General features: G+C 47.5%; 2 protein-coding genes across 3 annotated transcripts in view; both read right to left on the reverse strand.

Moving 5' to 3' along the window:
• Window positions 1-3758: 3758 nt before the first annotated feature.
• Window positions 3759-18968, reverse strand: part of gcgra (glucagon receptor a) — a 36624-nt gene continuing 21414 nt past the window's right edge. Inside the window, exons 1-14 of one of the 2 annotated variants that reach the window (XM_027026761.2) lie at window positions 14161-14490; window positions 13295-13473; window positions 12574-12670; window positions 11964-12071; window positions 10866-10969; window positions 10625-10731; window positions 9715-9880; window positions 9076-9235; window positions 8675-8735; window positions 7387-7456; window positions 6071-6159; window positions 5844-5991; window positions 4963-5004; window positions 3759-4192 (exon numbers count right to left, since the gene is read on the reverse strand). In XM_027026761.2, the coding sequence (XP_026882562.2) occupies window positions 3881-4192; window positions 4963-5004; window positions 5844-5991; window positions 6071-6159; window positions 7387-7456; window positions 8675-8735; window positions 9076-9235; window positions 9715-9880; window positions 10625-10731; window positions 10866-10969; window positions 11964-12071; window positions 12574-12670; window positions 13295-13473; window positions 14161-14350 (1833 nt within the window). In that variant the 5' untranslated portion in view covers window positions 14351-14490 and the 3' untranslated portion in view covers window positions 3759-3880. Of the gene's footprint in view, window positions 4193-4962; window positions 5005-5843; window positions 5992-6070; window positions 6160-7386; window positions 7457-8674; window positions 8736-9075; window positions 9236-9714; window positions 9881-10624; window positions 10732-10865; window positions 10970-11963; window positions 12072-12573; window positions 12671-13294; window positions 13474-14160; window positions 14491-18968 lie in introns of those variants that run through there. The other variant, XM_027026762.2, reaches the window with a different exon arrangement.
• slc25a10 (solute carrier family 25 member 10) overlaps window positions 17264-18968 on the reverse strand; it is a 41759-nt gene continuing 40054 nt past the window's right edge. The window contains exons 6-7 of the mRNA XM_035525085.1: window positions 18348-18390; window positions 17264-17799 (exon numbers count right to left, since the gene is read on the reverse strand). Of these exons, the coding sequence (XP_035380978.1) occupies window positions 17674-17799; window positions 18348-18390 (169 nt within the window). The 3' untranslated portion in view covers window positions 17264-17673. The remainder of the gene's footprint in view (window positions 17800-18347; window positions 18391-18968) is intronic.

Raw genomic sequence — 18968 nt, forward strand, 5'->3', positions numbered from 1 at the left:
ACACGCGCGTGCCCACACGCACGAAATAATGACTGCACTGTGGACCCACTTTGTGATTCTCCTTTCGGTAGAAATTGGAAATCGTTTCAGGTAAAGCAAACATAAGAACCTCTTTCATCAGCAAACTCTCCTTGGCCACAGATTAAGCATAATCCCAGACCACATTACACACCAAATACGAATGACCTGTCAGTGGAGGAATAACTGCTGCTTAAACCCTGACTGTGCCGTTAGCGCGACGCCCAGCAGGCAGGAATCAGCCTGGGTTCCCTCCTCAGTGCTCCGGGCAGGCCGATCTGCAGACAGAGTGGAACGAGTGGAGCCAGGCAGGGAGAAGCAGCATAAGTCTCTGTGTTTACGCTGAAACCGACAGATTCCTCTCCGTGGAGAGCAGGACAGAAGCTCGGCCCATGGCCTTATAGGGAGCAGAGATAAACAGGGGGTTTGGCACGGTGACATTGCGCCTCTCCTTTTCCCCACAGCCTGAAATTTGAGCCGGTCAGGATGTTGGTTTTACACCCAATTTTACTAAGAATACCACTACGTGGGAGCTATGTACTTAATGTCTTTGAGTTATTGCAGTGTCACATGTATTTTCGTTGCCTGTGCTAATTACATCAGGGTGCTCAGAGGAATGGTATTTTAATGTTGAAATAGTCCCAGTCATATTCCCTTACCAATACAAGCTATTCTTCAAAATCAGTGTAATGGAAAATTAACAACACAAATGAATGTTTTATACATAGATTTATTTATTTATTTATTTATTTTACAATTCTGACACAATATCTTTTGCAAAAACCAGTACACAAGCACAGAGGCTTAACCATGTACAGCGAGAGTCTGTCCAGCCAGAGTTCACCCATCTGACCAGCCGTGGGTGCATGTATGTTAAAATCAAAATGGAATCAATCTACAACAACGTCCCATTACATTTAAAGATGTCTAACCACCAAGTGCAACTCGGCCACTATATTTGACAATATGGCCACTGTGACAGTAAGATACTGGCACTCCATACACGGTCCATCTTTCTTTTCCACGTGGGAAGCAAGTTGGGCTACGCTAATACAGCAGAGGAGCTCCAGCATAGACCTACATGGGCTCAGGAGTCCTGCATTCTGGCAGCAGTTCAGTTTGGTCATAGGACACAGGCCCGAGACTCACAGTGAGGCCCAGAGGGGGACCAGAGCTAGGGATGTCCCATTAATGTCTCATTGGTGTTTCATTTATGTCTCTTTAATGCCTTACTGCATGTATGGCTAACATTAAATGATGGGAGTTCTGTAAGCAGGCTAAATTAGTTTGATCTATGAAGACAAGGTTGCATTGCTTTTGCGTATAAGCACAGATGTAATAGTTTATGGCATTTGATCCTTTCTGGCAATAAAGTGTCCCTTTTCTAGAACCTCTAGCTGAATTTTGTCAAATATTGCACTACACTAACTAACTAATGAGTTCTCCACCTAAAAATATTATAAGAGTCTTAGCTGGTTTGCTCTCAGAACAGATGAAAGGGAGCTCGACAGGGAAACATAGTCCCTCTAGTATCTAGTAGCGCACAAGAACGATGCTATTCCGAGCACACCTAATGGCAAAGTTGGACCCTGCCAAGGGCCCAAACAAGCACAGCACCTCCCCAAACTATGTGCTCATGACTAAACACATGCCACGCATAAAGAAAAGGAAATCAGGCTTAACAAATCTCAAGATGGACACACATCCATATATCTACATTTTTCACAGTCATAAATTAACATTGTGCAAATAGCCCCCAGATTCACCTGCTGCCATCCTCATCCTCCTCGTCGTCGGTGATGAAGGATGCAAGTATCTTTTTGGATGGCACACAGGCTGCATTTGGCTGCAAGGTTTCATTAAGCCACACGGCACAGGTAGTTTAAGCAGTGTGCTTATCTGTTGGGACTGGAGCAAATATAGATCTTTAGACCAGTATGAAAACAATCCCACCTCATCTTTTCCAAATAACAAAAAGAGAACCATTTTGATCACCTTGTGGTGTGTGTAGTTTGTTCTGATATTTCCTCGTGATGGTTGATTAGCATTCTTTCAGCGCAGCTGCCTAGCATAACTAAAAACCTCTCACTCTAGGCCCGCATTAGAAGTTACACAAGCATGACTAAAAAAATTCAAACAACTGAAAAGTGGTGAAACCGGTAAATGGTGTTAATTACTGCCCCAACCAACACGTGGTATTCTAACCCAGCACAGGCAGAGAGAGGCAATATATGACTTATGGATCTGTGAAGAATGTAGCATCTGTAGCATCTGCCAAAAACATTCAGGTCTGCCAACAAGCCCGACTGTAACATCCAGTCGGCGCCTTTCAGTCGCGCTACATGTTTTATATTGTGTGTTTGGGAGTAGACAGCGTAATGTTCCTTGACACGAGCATGTCTCTGGACCCATCTCTGGACACATGTCCTGACAAACGTCTTTGGAAACGTCTTTGGACATGCCTTTGGACACATATTGGACACACGTGCTTGGACAGTGAGCTGCTCATGTGCCAGTCAGTATGTTTCTATGTGTCCCCATGATATCCCAGTGTGCTGGGAGTTTGTCTCTCCTAGACTGTAAAACAAAAGTGTGTGGCCCAGTCTAGCTTTTTCATCCACAGCTGCGTGTATGTGTGTGTGTGTGTGTTCATGTGTATGAGTATATATGGCCATGGATGTCTTTGTATTATAGGATGCTGTGTAAAGATCAAATAAACATCTATTTCCATCTGTGTGTGTGTGTGTGTGTGTGTGTGTGTGTGTGTGTGTGTGAGTAAATATGTGCATGGATCCATCTGCCTCAAGTGCAGCTTACACCGTTGCATTATGCTAAATGCTGAATATTCTCTTTTCCATTGCTTTTGGTAATGATAGCCTCTTAGCAAACATGAACTCAAAACCTTGACTGCTCAGTCACATCTGGAAAAAGTGATTTTTTTTTCCCCAAACCAAATCCACAGGATTTGCAACTGGACAGAAATAACACACATTCAGAGCACCTTAATTATACTTTCCCATTACATCTGTCATCAATAAGAGGCCATGATGGGAAAACAACCACAACACAAAAACAAACAAAAACCAACAGCAAAACTTAAGCATTACCCATTTCACAAATGCCAAAAAAAGCACAATTTGTTTCCGAGACTCCATCGGAGGGTAAGGCGACCATTGCAGACAGACTGCTGCTCGGATAACTAAGCTCTGGAGATGTTTGTGCTCATGAATAATTTTTTTCAAATCCTAAGAACTTGTTTAGGCAACCATACTTTTGATTAGTCTTAGACTTCACAAGAGGAGAGTCGGGCTGGTCCTGGCACACCACAGTACCTGTCCATGAAGTAGCCTCTCCCTTTTTCCATATGTATTTCCTATAGCTCACCTATGTACCAGCAGCCAGTTAGATCCACAGTTTTCCAAACCAAACCCAAACTGTCCCCATCAGCAGTTACAGAGACTAAAGGCAGGACCCACATTGATGTGTCTTCTGAGGTTTTAGAGTTGGGTTCTTTTTTTACCGTTGTGGTTTTGTCCAGAAGCTGACTGCGACGTGTGGTGTAGGTGTGGTGATGTAACCTCAGAAAATGTAATGGAAGGTGAAAACAAACACCTTTGCACACAACATGCCTGTCCTGCTGAGCAGTGGAGTGTCCACAAAGGCGGTCATGCACTCTCCCAACGTACGTGCACACTCGTGCACAATTGCACCGCCTCCCCCCCCCCCCCCCCAACACACACACACACACACACACACACACACACACACGCACATGTCTCCTTGCCGCTCGGACAGCTGGCTCAAGGCCGCCGGGCCAGAGTGAGGGAGACGAGCGTGTCTGCAACGCACACGTAACTCTCGCTCACAGGTTGCTCTCATTGTGACCCAGCGTAGGCTCCTCCACTTGGGCGCCCTCTTGTGGCGGGGAGATGGACTGCAGGCAGCCCTTCTCCCGGATCCCTGTGCCGTTCTGGCAGCTGAGGCGCAGCAGGTTTTTCTCCTCGGGGCAGGGGAGTGCAGAGGTCATGTGGGTGACATCTGACTTTGCAGGAGCGTGATGCACAAGCACGCTAGTAGGCACGTGGACTGTGTTGCTGTAGGTGTGTCGGTATTCCTCCTCAATGTCCTTCCCAAGCTTCCAGCGCTTCCACCGCTTCACGATCTCAGACTGCACCTGACCACAGTGGCACACATGCCCAATGAAGGGGCAAATGTCAAAGCAGAGATGACCACAAGAAAGCCAACGTCACTGTACAATACAGGGGGACCAAGGATCATAAGTAAGATAAACTTTAATTGTTTAGATTGTTTTGAACTTTAGCACTAAGAGCATCATACAAGACATTAAAAAAAGAAAAGAAAAAAAAGAGTTGATTAGTGTGTCATTTCGTTTCCAGCCGAACACAGTTACACTAGAGTCCCACAGTCAACAACCGTCATTTTTCCCTTATTGTTTACCACAACTTTTTACATAATTTGAACCAAACTGAGAAAAATCTCATTTCATAGTTGGTTTTGAAGTTTTTGTATAATCCAATAATTGTATAAATCCAAATATTCTGCTTGGCACTATTTAAATGGTAAGATATGCTCTCTTACAGTGTCTTACAGATTAACACCTAATATTGACTTAGCTAGCCCAGTCCTCTGTGTGTTATCATCGCTACTGCATGTGCCCCAGCTGTGAAAAAGAATTGTTGAAAACAGCTTTGCAGCTGTTTATAACAACGTCAGGGGACCATAGCAGGAAGAGAACGCATTGCTCTCCCGGGTGCTGAAAAACAAACCAAGCACCACATACCTCTATAACTACCCAAGCACCAAATTCCTCTGTTTTGTTTTTTTTATATAAAATAGTGGACTCAAGACTTTTCCATGCTGCCTATATCCTGTGAGACGTCTCATGAACGCCGACGTTAGGGAAGGCGAGTGCATCTGACTCACCTCTTTGTTGACAAAGCAGTACAGGATGGCGACAAGCAGCCCCTGTGAACACAGCAGAAACCAGTCAGAGGAGCGGGACACATCCCCCAGCGACGTGCCCTACGAGGACGAGGGAGCACCGGCTCTCGGTCTTGCGCTCTCATTCATGAAGCTTAACGCACCGAACTGTGTGAAGTGTGATCGAAAGCTCTTTGGGTGACTGAAGCAAAGGCTAACAAAGCAGACAGATACACAGTGCATCAGTGGCTGAAGGCATCTCACCGGGACTGTGAAGCAAAGACCGGATAGTGAAACACTGGCTCACTAACTATGCACGCACTCTGAATGGCACCAACTATAATTAGGAACTGAGGTGGGAATTCCCATAACGGTACATGTGAATCATGAACGTGGGATCTTTCTCTTCTTTGTTGCTTTCTTTCTCTCTCCCACTCTTGCTTTTTCACTCCTTTTTCTCACTCCATCTCTCTGCCCTCCTCCCTTCTCACTACTGTTGTGATTGTTGGTTTTTTTGTTGTTGTTTTTTTTAATCAGGACATTTCCACTGACTGGGTGACGTGTCCGCCACACACCGCCGCTGTGTTCCACGCTGCTGTCGTTCTCCGCCTGTCGGTGAGTCGGCGTGATTGCGATGCCTGTTTTCTCGCTGTGGTTATACCCGACAAAGCGAGACACCTACGGCGAGATTGCTCTGTGCTGGGAGCTGGACGTGCTCTTGGTGCCTCTGAACTAAGAGAGAACACATCACTGTTTCGGTCTTTACTCGGACTCTCTGCGCTCCACACGGCGTGCTGCCTGGTTTAGTGTCACCTGTTTAATACCGAGCTGCATAAACAGCTTACTGTCAGTGTTGCAGGATGTGGAGGGCCTTCCTGTCTGACCTGGAATGAGCTGAAGAAGAGGTCGATGAAGAGCTTGGTCAGGCGCAGGGAGTTGGCGCCGTTTGAGGTAGACTCGTCGGTGACGAAGGAGAACAGGACCAGGTGGCTACCGAGCAGGGGGATGAGTGTGAGGGTGGACTTCGCCAGCCTGTGAGAGGAAAGTGATGAGGATGAGATGACACAGCTCTCAGAGGCAACCTGGCTGTGTGAAGCCGCCCGGCACCCACCGTAGCTTGTAGTCGGAGTATCTCATTTGGTGTGCCCTCAGCTTGGACATGAGGATCTTAATGATGTGTATGAAGATCAAGAAATTGATCTGGACAGAAGACAGAAGCAGGATCCGGGTCAGACATTTCCAGAAACAGCTCAGCAGTGCTATGTTGTGCTGGGATAACACACTGAGCTCTTAGTGCTCAGCGCCACGGTAATTCAGCCACAACTGCTGGGCAAGGGACTGGGAGGGGAGGGGATTCGGTGGGGAGGTTGAGGGGACTGGGAGGGGAGGGGAGGGGATTCGGTGGGGAGGTTGAGGGGACTGGGAGGGGAGGGGATTCGGTGGGGAGGTTGAGGGGACTGGGAGAAGAGGGGATTCGGTGGGGAGGTTGAGGGGACTGGGAGGGGAGAGGATTCGGTGGGGAGGTTGAGGGGACTGGGAGGGGAGGGGATTCGGTGGGGAGGTTGAGGGGACTGGGAGGGGAGGGGATTCGGTGGGGAGGTTGAGGGGACTGGGAGGGGAGAGGATTCGGTGGGGAGGTTGAGGGGACTGGGAGGGGAGGGGATTCAGTGGGGAGGTTGAGGGGACTGGGAGGGGAGAGGATTGGGAGTGGAAGTGACACTTCTTTTAAATAATGTTCAAAATAGGCGAGAGGCTGAAATGTCTTGAAAACACTGCGGACCCTCTCAAGCGTGGCGGACCTTGTCAGACGCCGAGCACTCCAGAGTGCACCGACTGTGCAGAAAAGAAATGCATGCAAATGATGTCTCTGAGCTATTATCATTCAGAGACAATGACAACGCTAATGCAAGAATGCAAGAGTAATAACAGAATCCCTTGAATTTCATCCACAGAAACATGAAAATCTATCAAAATGACAGCTTCAGGATTACCCAAGAGCTGAAACTTCACATCTGCTATATAGCGGAAAGCACTTTAATCTGAATGGTTTAAAGCTTTGCCAAGTGAGATGTAATTTGATGCAGAAGACTTTGTGCAGATGAGTGTAAGAAATAGATTGTGTTCTCTTTATGACATCTCCTTTCCTGTTGTGTGCGTGTGTGCGCGTGTGTGTGCGTGTGTGCGCGTGTGTGTGCGTGTGTGCGCGTGTGTGTGTGTGTGTGTGCGCGTGCGTGCGTGCGTGCATGTGTGTGTGCGTGTGTGCACGTGTTTTTCTGTGTGTTTGCGTCATGCCGACCAGAGTTCAGCTAAGAGAGGTGCTTAATAAGTTGAGCATAATGCACCGATATCCTCCAGATCAGAGGACAGTGCGATCCAGGCTGCCTGCAGGAGGGTGGACGGGAGTAGGTGAACAGCAGGGTGACTCACCAGCACCGCCAGCAAGATGGAAGAGCGAATAATCCACCAGTACTCCATGTTTAAGTTCTGCTCCCAGCAGCTAGAGACGGATAAGAAATAACATGGATCAAAGAGCAGGTGTTACCCGCATGCATGTCCAGTCACACGGACACACACACACACACACACACACTCTCTCTCTACAGACAGTAGTATTAGTACTACTGACAGTAGTTTATCACCAGATAATAACTAAGCTATTTCACTGCCTCAACCCTTCCCACTACTTACACTGAGACTCATGGGACTTCGGGACCCATGTTGGCAGATAGTTGGAGTGGCAGCGGGAGAAGAGATAAAAGCATCTGGGTAGCTCAGTGCAGCTATAGGGGAGGGCACCATGTTCTAGAGGGGCAGCAGGGGCGGAAACACAGGCCAGGGGAACCGGCGGGTGACTAGAACTGGTTGCACCTGAGGCTCGTTGAAGGAAGTGACAAAATTGACATTTATGGCTAACTTCAGTGAGACGCAGATGCTGATTCACCCAGGCTGTCTCTCCACCCTTTGAGGACGCTTAGCCATGCCCCACTGCCACACACACACACATATACACTGAAGGGCCTTCTTAGAGATAAAACATTCTCTTAATTTTTGTTAATACAGGATTCTATCCTGGCAGTTTTTACTGTTATTTTTATTTTGTTATAGAGTCTAAATATCCAAATCCAAACACTAAAGGGTTGACATTACTCAAATTGCACAAACCTCTGCCAAATGTCACTGATTTAAAAACCCGATAGACTTCTCTGTTACCATTAAAAAATGAGCACATATTTTGAGCAGCCCTGTCTCTAAGATGTCCTTAGATGAAAACATGTCCAGCTGAAGCACTTCTCGAAACCCATCCAGAGAATAACACAGGCCACGTGATCTATGCACTATGTCAAAAATGCATAAAACGCCTCCTTAGGTTCGAAGTAAAGAACCTTCTCTGCATACCATCACCGTGCCCAGTAGCACTGACACAGCGGACCGGCTGGCCCCGCCCCCTCCCTGCGCACCTCTTGTGCAGCTGCAGATGGAGAAGCTGAAGTGTCGACCTCCAGCCTCCCGTCCACATGCGCAGACACAGGGACGGGCTCACTGGTTCATTTTTCACTGGGTTACATTGGACAGAGGCCACGAGGGCAATAAGACCATCCAGACAGGCCCAGCGCAGTGAGGCTACACGCGGCCGGCCGGGCGCTGCTGCCCCCGAGCCCCTGCGGTACTTCACAGAGTGCTGATATGGTCCATATGGGCATAGGTATGAACTTACTTCTCATTCTCATACAGGTATTTCACAATGATCCAGGGCAGGACAAAGATGAGCGGTGCTCCTGTGAGAGAAGGAAGGCTATGAGAGACACAGCAGATGCCACGGAACACCACCCACACCACCACCCACACCACCCACACCACCCTCGCCACCAGCATTCTTTCATACACCTTCGCTACAAGCTGGCCACAAGGACGAAAATGAGCCTCAAACATACAGAAGCATAATATTTAAGAAATTTAATGAATATGTTTGAAAGAGATAAAATATTCACCAAATGCAACATCGGTCTTATGATTAGGGTAAACCATCTCTTATTTGAGGTATTAGATTTATTGGTAATGTTCAAGATCATTTCACGTTTTAAGTCACTGTATGTTTCCATGCTCTGGAGCCCTCACCCCAGCCAATGCACAGGTACACGCCGAGGTGGTTCCCCTCGGTTAGGAAGGTCACAGCCAGCAGGTTGTGCAGGTAGATGCCTTCTACCAACAGCCAGTAGCTGTTAGCTATGACACTATACTGCATCATCACCATGGCAACCCGGCACCCGATGGCAGTCTGCAAAACAACACGCTATTAAAGGTCCTGGTGCCTTGAACGAGTGACACCGAAACGTGCTTGTGTTGTTTAATGGACTCTTTTACCCAAATTGACAAATCCACAAACTGATGACACAGTAATCTAAAACAACTTACTCAAGAGTATAAAGGTCGTTACTCAGTGACGTTCAGTTACAGAACTCACGGACCCTTCACCTCAGCAACCTATGACCTTAGGGACTCTGTCTGCTGGCCTACTATCAACACAACCATTCTAACAACACAGTGGGTCACCATGACTGAATAGTGATAGACAAAGTTTAAAACAGTGTCAAAGGTCACAACAGTCCTGGACTGCACAGTTAGCTCTGATCTACACAGACTCTTTCTGACCATTATAAGCTGTTATAAGATGTCATAAGCTCTGTTAGAGCCAACAACCCCCCCCCCCCCCCCCCCCCCCCAACCAGTGAAGAAACAATGAAGCAGCACGCTGACTTCATTCTTCATGAGCTGCTCCATGTCCAGGTCCGTGGTGATATCCGGGTCAATGTTGAGGTGAGGCCGATCCAGCAGCACGTCTTTGATGAGGATGGACGAGGCTCGCAGGATGAAGGAAGCAAACAGGTTCATGTGGATGTTGTTCCTCATACAGTGAAGCTTCCTGGAAGTACATCACAGCCCCTGTGAGGCAAGTGCTAGTGAAGCCCACTGACTGAGAGGTTTTTTACCAATTGATTTAGATATCAATCAGTCAATCAATCATTCAATCCCCACTGAGACAGAATATATATTATTTAACTCAGTGATGAGGGCAGGGGAGCAAAACCTTTTTATTTTGTAAGGAACCACAAGGTCATGAAAGGTCATCAGACAACCACCTGCTACAGGGGTGTACTGGCTCATTGACAGACAAACCCAGCCTCCTTTTCTGAATCGAAATGTATAATGTCATAGTAATAACAACAAAAACAACAATGCAATAATATTGCCACAAAAATGCCACAAAGTTCTCACCAGCAAATAATAATTAATCATTAATAGAAAACAGGAATAATCTAGTGATATTGTTAGAATGAGAGAATTTTAAAAATTAAAAAACTGATGGCAAATATATTTTTCAATGTCTTGTGTCCGTTCTTGGTACCTTTATCAGTCCAGCAACAGTAACCTAAGTGAATGGTACAGGAGATGCCTGTAGTCACCAAAGACTAAGAATCTGGGTAAGTTTGACTCAGGGCACCTGCGGCTGATATCATCTGAGAGCACAGACACTTTTATCACTGGATCTGTGTGTTATAGCAGCCTTTTCCCTATGGGCCAGTTGGGGTTTGTTGAGGGAACATGTCTGGCCCCAAGAGCAGTGGACTGTTGTGAGATGGAGTGCCAGGGTGTGTGTAACTGTTACCTGAAGGCCACCAGGATGCCCAGTGCCAAGACCAGTGCCCCCAGTGAAAGAGAGTAACCTACAGTGTACATGGTGCGGAACTGACCCAGGACCTTCCCGTAGTACTGCTATAAACACACAAGAGCACACACACCCAGAAACAAACATAGAACTTTTTAGTTTCCTTCTGTGCCCATGGGAGTTGCAATGCTGCTTCTGCCGTAACCTCTGTACATACCAATCAAATGTTTGTCGGACATACCATGTCCTTCTGGACCGGGTCATTTAGCTCACACTCGCTGGCGTTCGACTGCTTCGCCCACTGTCCCCCAGCGTCACAGTCCAAATACACCAGGCCTTGCTGGACTGGAATAAACACACACAGTGCGTGCACGCATACACATGCACACACATAAACATACACCATATTTTCTCTTTAAGCACAAAACAAAACTAATGTTTCACGGTTTTATTTATAGAAAAAATATTGAGACGGTCATGGTTTTCCCCCTATGGCATTACGGTTCCCGTTGGGCTGAGATGAGTTATTTGGTTTGTTTCATGTCTTGGTAATCCCAGTATGTTTTTGTTTTGTATTCTCTTGATTTCTCTGAGTATTCCTGTGTTTCCCTGTTTGTTCTGTCAACTTTCTGAGTATGTTGTGGCTTTGCTGCCATCCTTGTGTGTTGTGAATTTCTCCATGTGGATAAGGCTCTTGTTACCACTGTGAGTTCCATGTTCGTATTATCCCAGTGTTTTGCTTGTGTTCTATGTTTCACTTTAGTTTGTAGTATGTCTTTGGTTATGTTTCATTTTGGCACAGCTCTTCGCCGTGGACTGTTAGGCGACTAGTGAGGAAGGATTTGCCCTTACTAAATGTTGCTTCTCACCACACTCTGTCACAGGGATCTTCCTTCAAAACATAGTTTCCAAGTTCACTCTTGTAGCAAACAGTATGGGTTTTAACACACCTGGATTCAACTCAAAGACCTGCAGAAAACACCTGCCACTTTTTGTGCTTTGAGTGATCCTCAAATAACACTGCTCTTAAGTTGTATAAATACTTACTTTATGAATTTTGTATAACCCCTTATAAAGTATGTTGTGTAATGTAAGTTCTCCAGATCACGTTACCTGCATGTACGTGTTTGCTTTTTTCAGGTGCACAAACTGCATGTACAGAACACTTGTAAAAAAGCAGTGATTCCCATTGAAATGCAAGTACACACACACACACACTAACCCAGCCCCCATTCATGCTCTACACACACACACACACACACACACACACACACACACACGCGCGCGCACACGCACACACACGGTTTCGCTCCCTTCTCCTGCATTCCTGCATTCTTACCTGTTCTGTACCAGGGCAGGTACCAGGGGCAGGGTACGCTCACCGTGGTGTTGGGCAACCCATCTGGCCAGCAGGCGTACTTATTAAACGTCCGGTTGCACACAAGACCTGGACGACAGAAGCCATTCATAAATCAGAGGAGCCCCGGGTGGAGGATAGTCAGCTGTGAAAATCTCATTACACCTCCCTTTCCACTAATCCTGGGTGACTGGACTTCTGTCCCTTGTCAATAGGTCAAGAGTGTCAGGTTTCTCAGACGAAGAGTGCCAACCAATCAGCAGTCAGATATCCCCAGCCTAATGACAAGGCCTGTGTTCAGTTGCAGGGCACAGGGCTGCAGCAGGGGCGCCCCTATATCCCTCATGCAGAGCCTCAGGTGATCCTACCTACTCAGGTGATGTGCCTATACTCTAATGAGCTGCAGCTTTCATTGTGGCCACAAAGGCTTGGGGCGACATGTTCCTGCAACAGTCTGCAGCCCCTGACCAGGTACATCAAACTAAGAGCTACAGGACTTTGATCTGGCCAGCATGCGCACAGAAGTTATGCAGGGTTCTGTGGTGATGGCAGTCAGACAATGTCTAATGAAAGGCTGAAGAGAAAAGCTTACCTGTGACTGGTGATTCTCTGCTGTTATTTTGGAGACATTCATCTTTATACATCATCCATCTCGTCACTAAATTCTTCATGAACGAAGCTGAGGATACCTGTGTAACGCAGCCATGACAACACAATTCTGTAGTTTGGGTCACATGTGAGTCTGTAGTTCAGGATACAAGTGAGTCTGTAGTTCAGGATATATGTGAGTCTGTGGGTCAGGTCACATGTGAGTCTGTGGGTCAGGATACATGTGAGTATGTAGGTCAGGATACGTGTGAGTGTGGGTCAGGGTGTGGGTCAGAGTACGTGTGTTTTGGTCATGCATCACGTCTGCTGCACTAGCACTGCTCTGCTGGCCCACAGTGCACTGTGATATTGAAGAGTGCAGAACTGGGTTTCTTTGGAGTCACTCTGCAGCATGGCTACTGTTCTCAAAACACAGCGATTGCACTAATTAGGCTTATACAAGGGAGAAAACCCTATAACGAGTGTCTGAGAAAAAGAGAAGCGAGGAGATCGAGATGAGAAAAACTGAAAAGAGAGCTTGAAGATGGAAAACCAAAGATGAAGGTGAAAATGGAGGGAGAGAGAGAGTCAGAGAGAGAAAGAAACCAACAGCAAGAGTGATATATAGAAGATAGACAATAAAAAAAAGTACAAAAAGTACAAATAGAACAAATAATTAAGCAGAGAGAGAGAGAGAGAGAGAGAGAGAGAGAGAGAGAGCTAACCTGGGTGAAGGAGCAGAGTATGAACAGGCTCTGAAGCAGGAGCACCTGTGACATCCCTTCGCTGTTCAGCTGGATATAACGTTGGGCGCTCGGCAGTAGAGGGTGGGGGTGAAAGAGGGTGGATGAGCTGGGGCTTACCTCATAAGAGGGCTTCACCCGGGGCCCCCACGGTGCCTGCGCTGGAAATGGCACACACAGCATCACATGCAGACTCACTTAACAAAGCTGCAGAACAGCAGTTTCGGTCTGAGCATAACTAGTTTTACCCATTGATCGGACTGTACAGCATAGGAGCACCGTGCAGCACTTAACAGGGGTTAAAGTACAAACACCTCGTTAAATTCACTGTCTCTGGGTGTAATTAGAACACTGTGCCTAAGACACATCAGACACATCACCTGAGAGCACCTCTGATGTCGTTTTCCTGCCCGGTTAAAATCCACACAGTGCAGCCGCTTACTTAAAAGTCCTGCAGTACCAGTGCACTGATCCAAATAAGGGCTCCTCATAGATTACAATTGTCCCTGTCTGCTTATGGAAGTCTAGGGATTGTCTTGAAAGCAGTACATGAGAGAGGACACACTGCCCCAGAGTCCACTGATTCCAGGCCAATCAGTGAAGCAACAATGAGGAAGTGATCCCACACGGAGAGGAGAAGAGACACATTACTGGGGAACCAGGCAAAAAGCCTGCTTATCCTTTTAGTTACATCTAAACAGCTAGACTCAAGGATTCTTAACTTCTTAAAGAAAGGTGCACAGATGAGCATGTATGTGTGAGAGGTATGTGTGTGTGTGTGTGTGTGTGTGTGTGTGTGTGTGTGTGAGCACGCGCCTGTGATCGATGACGTGGTGACAGTCACTCACCTGCCCATCGGCCCACAGCACATGCCATCTCCTGCTTCCTCCCGAAGTCGGAGAACGCAACGAAATCTGAAACGTTTCTGCAAAAAACATCTTTAGCATGGCAACATTTTTGGCTAAAACGTTTCAAATTCCATTCTGTTCCAGTCTGCAGGCAGCACAAGGTGACTGGCGCTGCTGAATTACTGTGCATGGTGTCATTTTTTGGCTGTTTTGGGTTTTTTTTTTGGTAGTTTTTGTTTTTGGTGGCTTTTCGTTTGATGTGTTTGAAGACAGCATGAACAAAACATGAGCCTAATGGTTAAGGAACCCTTTGAATGAGGTGCTACTAAGGAATTGTGTGTTTACCTGTGGTGAGTACCTTTTCAGCAAACAGGACACACCAGCAGAGACTATGAGTAAGACCACTGTATACGTGCACTAATATAGACCACTGCCACATGCAGCTATGGCTATTTATGTCTTCCAACTTTACAAATGGACAAATACATATAAGTACATACATACATACATACATACATGTGCTACACATGCGCACACGCATGCACACCGACAGTTCTGCATGGGTTAGGCACACCGGAGTTTCCTTCAGCAGAGAGAAGGAGGCGACCAGACGAGCTCATCTACTCACTATGACCAGACAAACCAGTACAATTCAAGGGCAGCAGGGTCTCGTGTGATGTCTTGCAACAAATAAGGCAACAGAAGGAATAAAGGACCTATCAGAAAGCCTTTAGTTGCTGAACGCGTGCCAACGTCTGTGTGACATCATACAGGTGTGACATCATACAGGTGCTTCTGATCCACACTCAGGGTGGAACTCAAGAATCAGGTTCAGAGTCTTCGCACCATATTGAAAGAAAAAAACATTTGCTGCTTATCTTTCAACTGGAATAGCTCGGGGGGGGGGGGGGGTCTAAGGCCAGTAAGTGGGTGGAATATTACTCATGCTATATCTGGAATTCATTTGCATATTTCCCCCCACCTCCTGCAACAGATGCAGCCTCCTCTCTGACACCCTCGTACTGACCCCTGCAGCATTCGAGGCTCCGTCTCACTGGCAGCAGCTGTGGGGAGGCCCGCCTGTGGCGCAAGCGTCCGGGTGGGCTGAAAGGCAATCCGACGAAAATAGAAACCTATGTGTGAATGCACTGTGGGGCTCCCCAAGGATCATAAATGATGAAACACAGGTGTCCTAACCTGTGATCTTCCTACCCAGACAGGCTGCACAGCATAGCTGCTGTTTGGTCTGATCAAGCTTGCCGATGGCTAAGACAAGCCCACTGCTGTGTGTGCAGAGGCGTTTTTAATTGAAGGTCAGAGGGCAGATGGTCCGGTGAGCTTCTTCTGGAAAAGGTAGTGCAATCATGAGCACCTGCCCTGTTGCAACCATGCGGGGGTGAGAAGAAGATGTAATTAGCCCCATCCCCACAGCTCAGCCAGACTGCAGTTGCAGGTTTTCTGTACTCTGTGAAGCCGTGAAACAGAAGACGATGGATGCAGGGGCATTAACACCGGGGTACTAACACTTGGGTATTAACACTGCAGCTCATCCTTATTAGTGGCTTTGGCTTTGGTTTGACAGGTAAGTCTTATTATTAGCTCGGCCTTTGGCATAATGCCATGCCACTGGGTCACTCATAAAGGGAGACGCTGTGTGTCAGATTCTTTTGACCCCTTGCCAAAGGTGCCACATGGCACTGCCCAGATTTGAACCCTTAAGCATAGCTAACAGATAAACTCAAGCATACTGGAACCCGACTGTGAAGCGGAGCCATTTTTCTGCTTCGACTCGGCATTCAAAATCGGAACATTGTTTTTTCCGCTTGCCAGCACGCTTGCTATTTCCGGCCCAGAACATAATTACAGGAGATAATAACGATGCACCCTCAAAAGGAAAACAGCGTGGACGAGCGTAGAGTGCTCCAGCTAACCCGCAGGTGAGGCACAACAGCCACTGAACATGCCCGCTCAAGGGCCCTCTCTTCTTTAGCGGCCGTTCATAACAGGGATAATAAGTGAGACCAGGAGGAAAACAAACTCTCCTCATGGAGCCATACAATGTACTGCCTCTGTGAAGAGCCTGTTCACAATTAGCTTTGCGGCCCCCTCTTTTGCCAACTACGAGAGACCCTAGTGCATCTGGATGAGCCAGGCGAAATTACGGCGTTTTGTTTCCTGTGCCGCCCTGCCGAGTGGTCCGCGCTTTGAGTCTCTCGGTAGGTAGCCGGGTGAACAATCCCAACGCTTGCTATCGGTGAGCACACTGAAAGAATGCCTGGAGCGAGATCCAGGGAGATGTGAGCGAGTGCAATCGCAGCCAGGAGACCAGACATCTGGTTAAGCGTTTAATTCACATGGATGTGCGCTGCAAGTACTGATTGACTTCAAAAGAAGCGACAGGCCTAGGCACACCAGACAGTGTATTAAACATCCAGACAGCTCAGCCCTGAAAGAACATGAGAGGATAAAAGAGTGATGATGATGATGAAAATGAGGAAGGCAGACTGACTCCACTGACGGAGCAGCCCATCACCCGATATGCAGGGCTGATTCGGCAGTCAAGGGCGCTGAGGAACCTTTTTCACCACGTCATCCAGGCAGCTTGGAGATGACCTGAGCTCACCACCCCAGCCTGACTCAGGATCAGCCTGGTTCTAGATATGGTTCTGTGATTCTAGATATGGTTTTGTGGTTCTAGATATGACCTAAACTTTTTTGATTCTTTTTTAAAGAAAGTACAGAGACTTTTTCCAGAAGCTGTGGCTTCAGCGAGGTGTGCAGGCTCAATTCCTTTCATGGTCTAGCAGAGTAATTATCACTTGGAGATCAGCAAGTTCTATTATCTCCAATACACTGTCCATCTTTGGATAGGCATCGGCTACAGGTCGGAAAACACGACCCGGAACATGGCCACAGAACAGCGCTCATTCAGTGACACACAGTAAGAGACAAGCAGCACATGATGCAAACAGAGATGCATAAACCAACACTTCCAGTAACAGGTGGAATGGAATCCCTCTGGATTTACACTCTGCCTTGATTCACATGCAACAATAAAACTATTTTATTGATCTTGATCAATATAAGGGGACTGAGCAGTGTGTGCCACAGTTGGTTATTTATTATTAGTTATTTTTCTCTTCCAAGTGTGTTAACAATGCAGATAGTCCCTCAGGTGGACAAACAGCACTGGGACAGGTGCTCCCTCATGTGGACAGACACGCCGGGACAGGGACTTCTTCAGCTGGACAGACACGCTGGGGCCAGGGACTCCCCCAGGTGGAAAGACACGCCGGGCCAGGGACTCCCTCAGGTGGACAGACACGCCGGGACAGGGACTCCCTCAGGTGGACAGACACGCCGGGACAGGGACTCCCTCAGGTGGACAGACACGCCGGGACAGGGACTCCCTCAGGTGGACAGACACGCCGGGACAGGGACTCCCTCAGGTGGACAGACACGCCGGGACAGGGACTCCCTCAGGTGGACAGACACGCCGGGACAGGGACTCCCTCAGGTGGACAGACACGCCGGGACAGGGACTCCCTCAGGTGGACAGACACGCCGGGACAGGGACTCCCTCAGGTGGACAGACAGCCAGCACTTTGCTTGTGTGCCCCATGAACGCAGCTGCATCTCCTGGAAGGAATGGAGGTCTTTGTGGATAGAGAACTGCCAAAGTAACCAAGTGTTCATTTGGATGTGGGTAATGAATGACTACAGGGGTAAATGGCCAGGAGAAGCTCTGCCTCTGTACCATAGACAGCAGCCACTGTGAAGGCAGTGAGTCAGAGAAGCAACATGTATGTAAAACAGCCTCAGGTGTCTGTGCATTCACTGGGTAAGGAAGTCTTGTCTACTACACAAAGGGCAGATCTGAAAGCTTGGCTCATTAGAGCCACCAGGTTTGATAGTTAACTGGAAGGTCAGGGGACGCGACCTAAGCTGTACTGAGCTTGAGGCTGAAACCGAATGGGATCTTTTGCATTCTGCACTGCAAACAAGAAGATAAAAATCTGACAGAAATGCAGAAACCACAGCTTTGCAAGAGACTTCATGACTGTGCTGTCAATCTGTCGGACGTCTGAGCGAGGCGTGAGCCAGTCTGACATGAAGCAGAGCAGACAAGCACGTGGACATGTCCTGTCTTCCTGCTGACGCTGTGAGCATGTGGCATGCCTACATACCTTGTGTTTACCACCGCTGTAATGCAACAACATAGAGTGGAGCCTGCAGGACATCAGAGAAGGCTTGGTCACGCAGTCACCAAACCGTGGCACTCTGCCATCCAACCAATTTACTTAAACAGCTAAATTACAGCCAGGGGTCTTTTTGGCTTAAAATCACAGCAGCCATGGTTTTATTTCAGACCCCCGTGTGTTAATTCACTCTGGTCATGCCACATGATGCAGCAGGCAGAGGGAGAAACGGCAAGGTGTTTTTCAGAAAGGCTGTCGGGTCATTAAGCTCAGCTCCATGCCAGCAAACCGAACAGGTGACATTCCAGACACACTCCTCTGAGGTAAGTCAGGACGCAGGACAGGTCCTGGACAGAGAGGACTTTGTGAAGGGCAGAGCTTTCTTTCGGTTCTGCCTCATTAGCCAAGGTTTTTTTTTCCCTTTGGTCGTTAAATTAACTCATTCATAAACACTCCTTTTCGTTTCCAAAACAATGACTGATTGAGTCTGAGACTGAGGCAAAGGCAATATGGATCAGTAAGCTTCAGGGCCTGATTGAATAATGTAGCCCGTACTGTCTGGCTAATTATTTTCCACTCAGCAAAGCTGGGCCTGTCTGGAGAAATTAC

The sequence above is a fragment of the Electrophorus electricus genome, chromosome 4, assembly GCF_013358815.1.
Source record: "Electrophorus electricus isolate fEleEle1 chromosome 4, fEleEle1.pri, whole genome shotgun sequence".
NCBI classification, from domain to species: Eukaryota; Metazoa; Chordata; class Actinopteri; order Gymnotiformes; family Gymnotidae; genus Electrophorus; species Electrophorus electricus.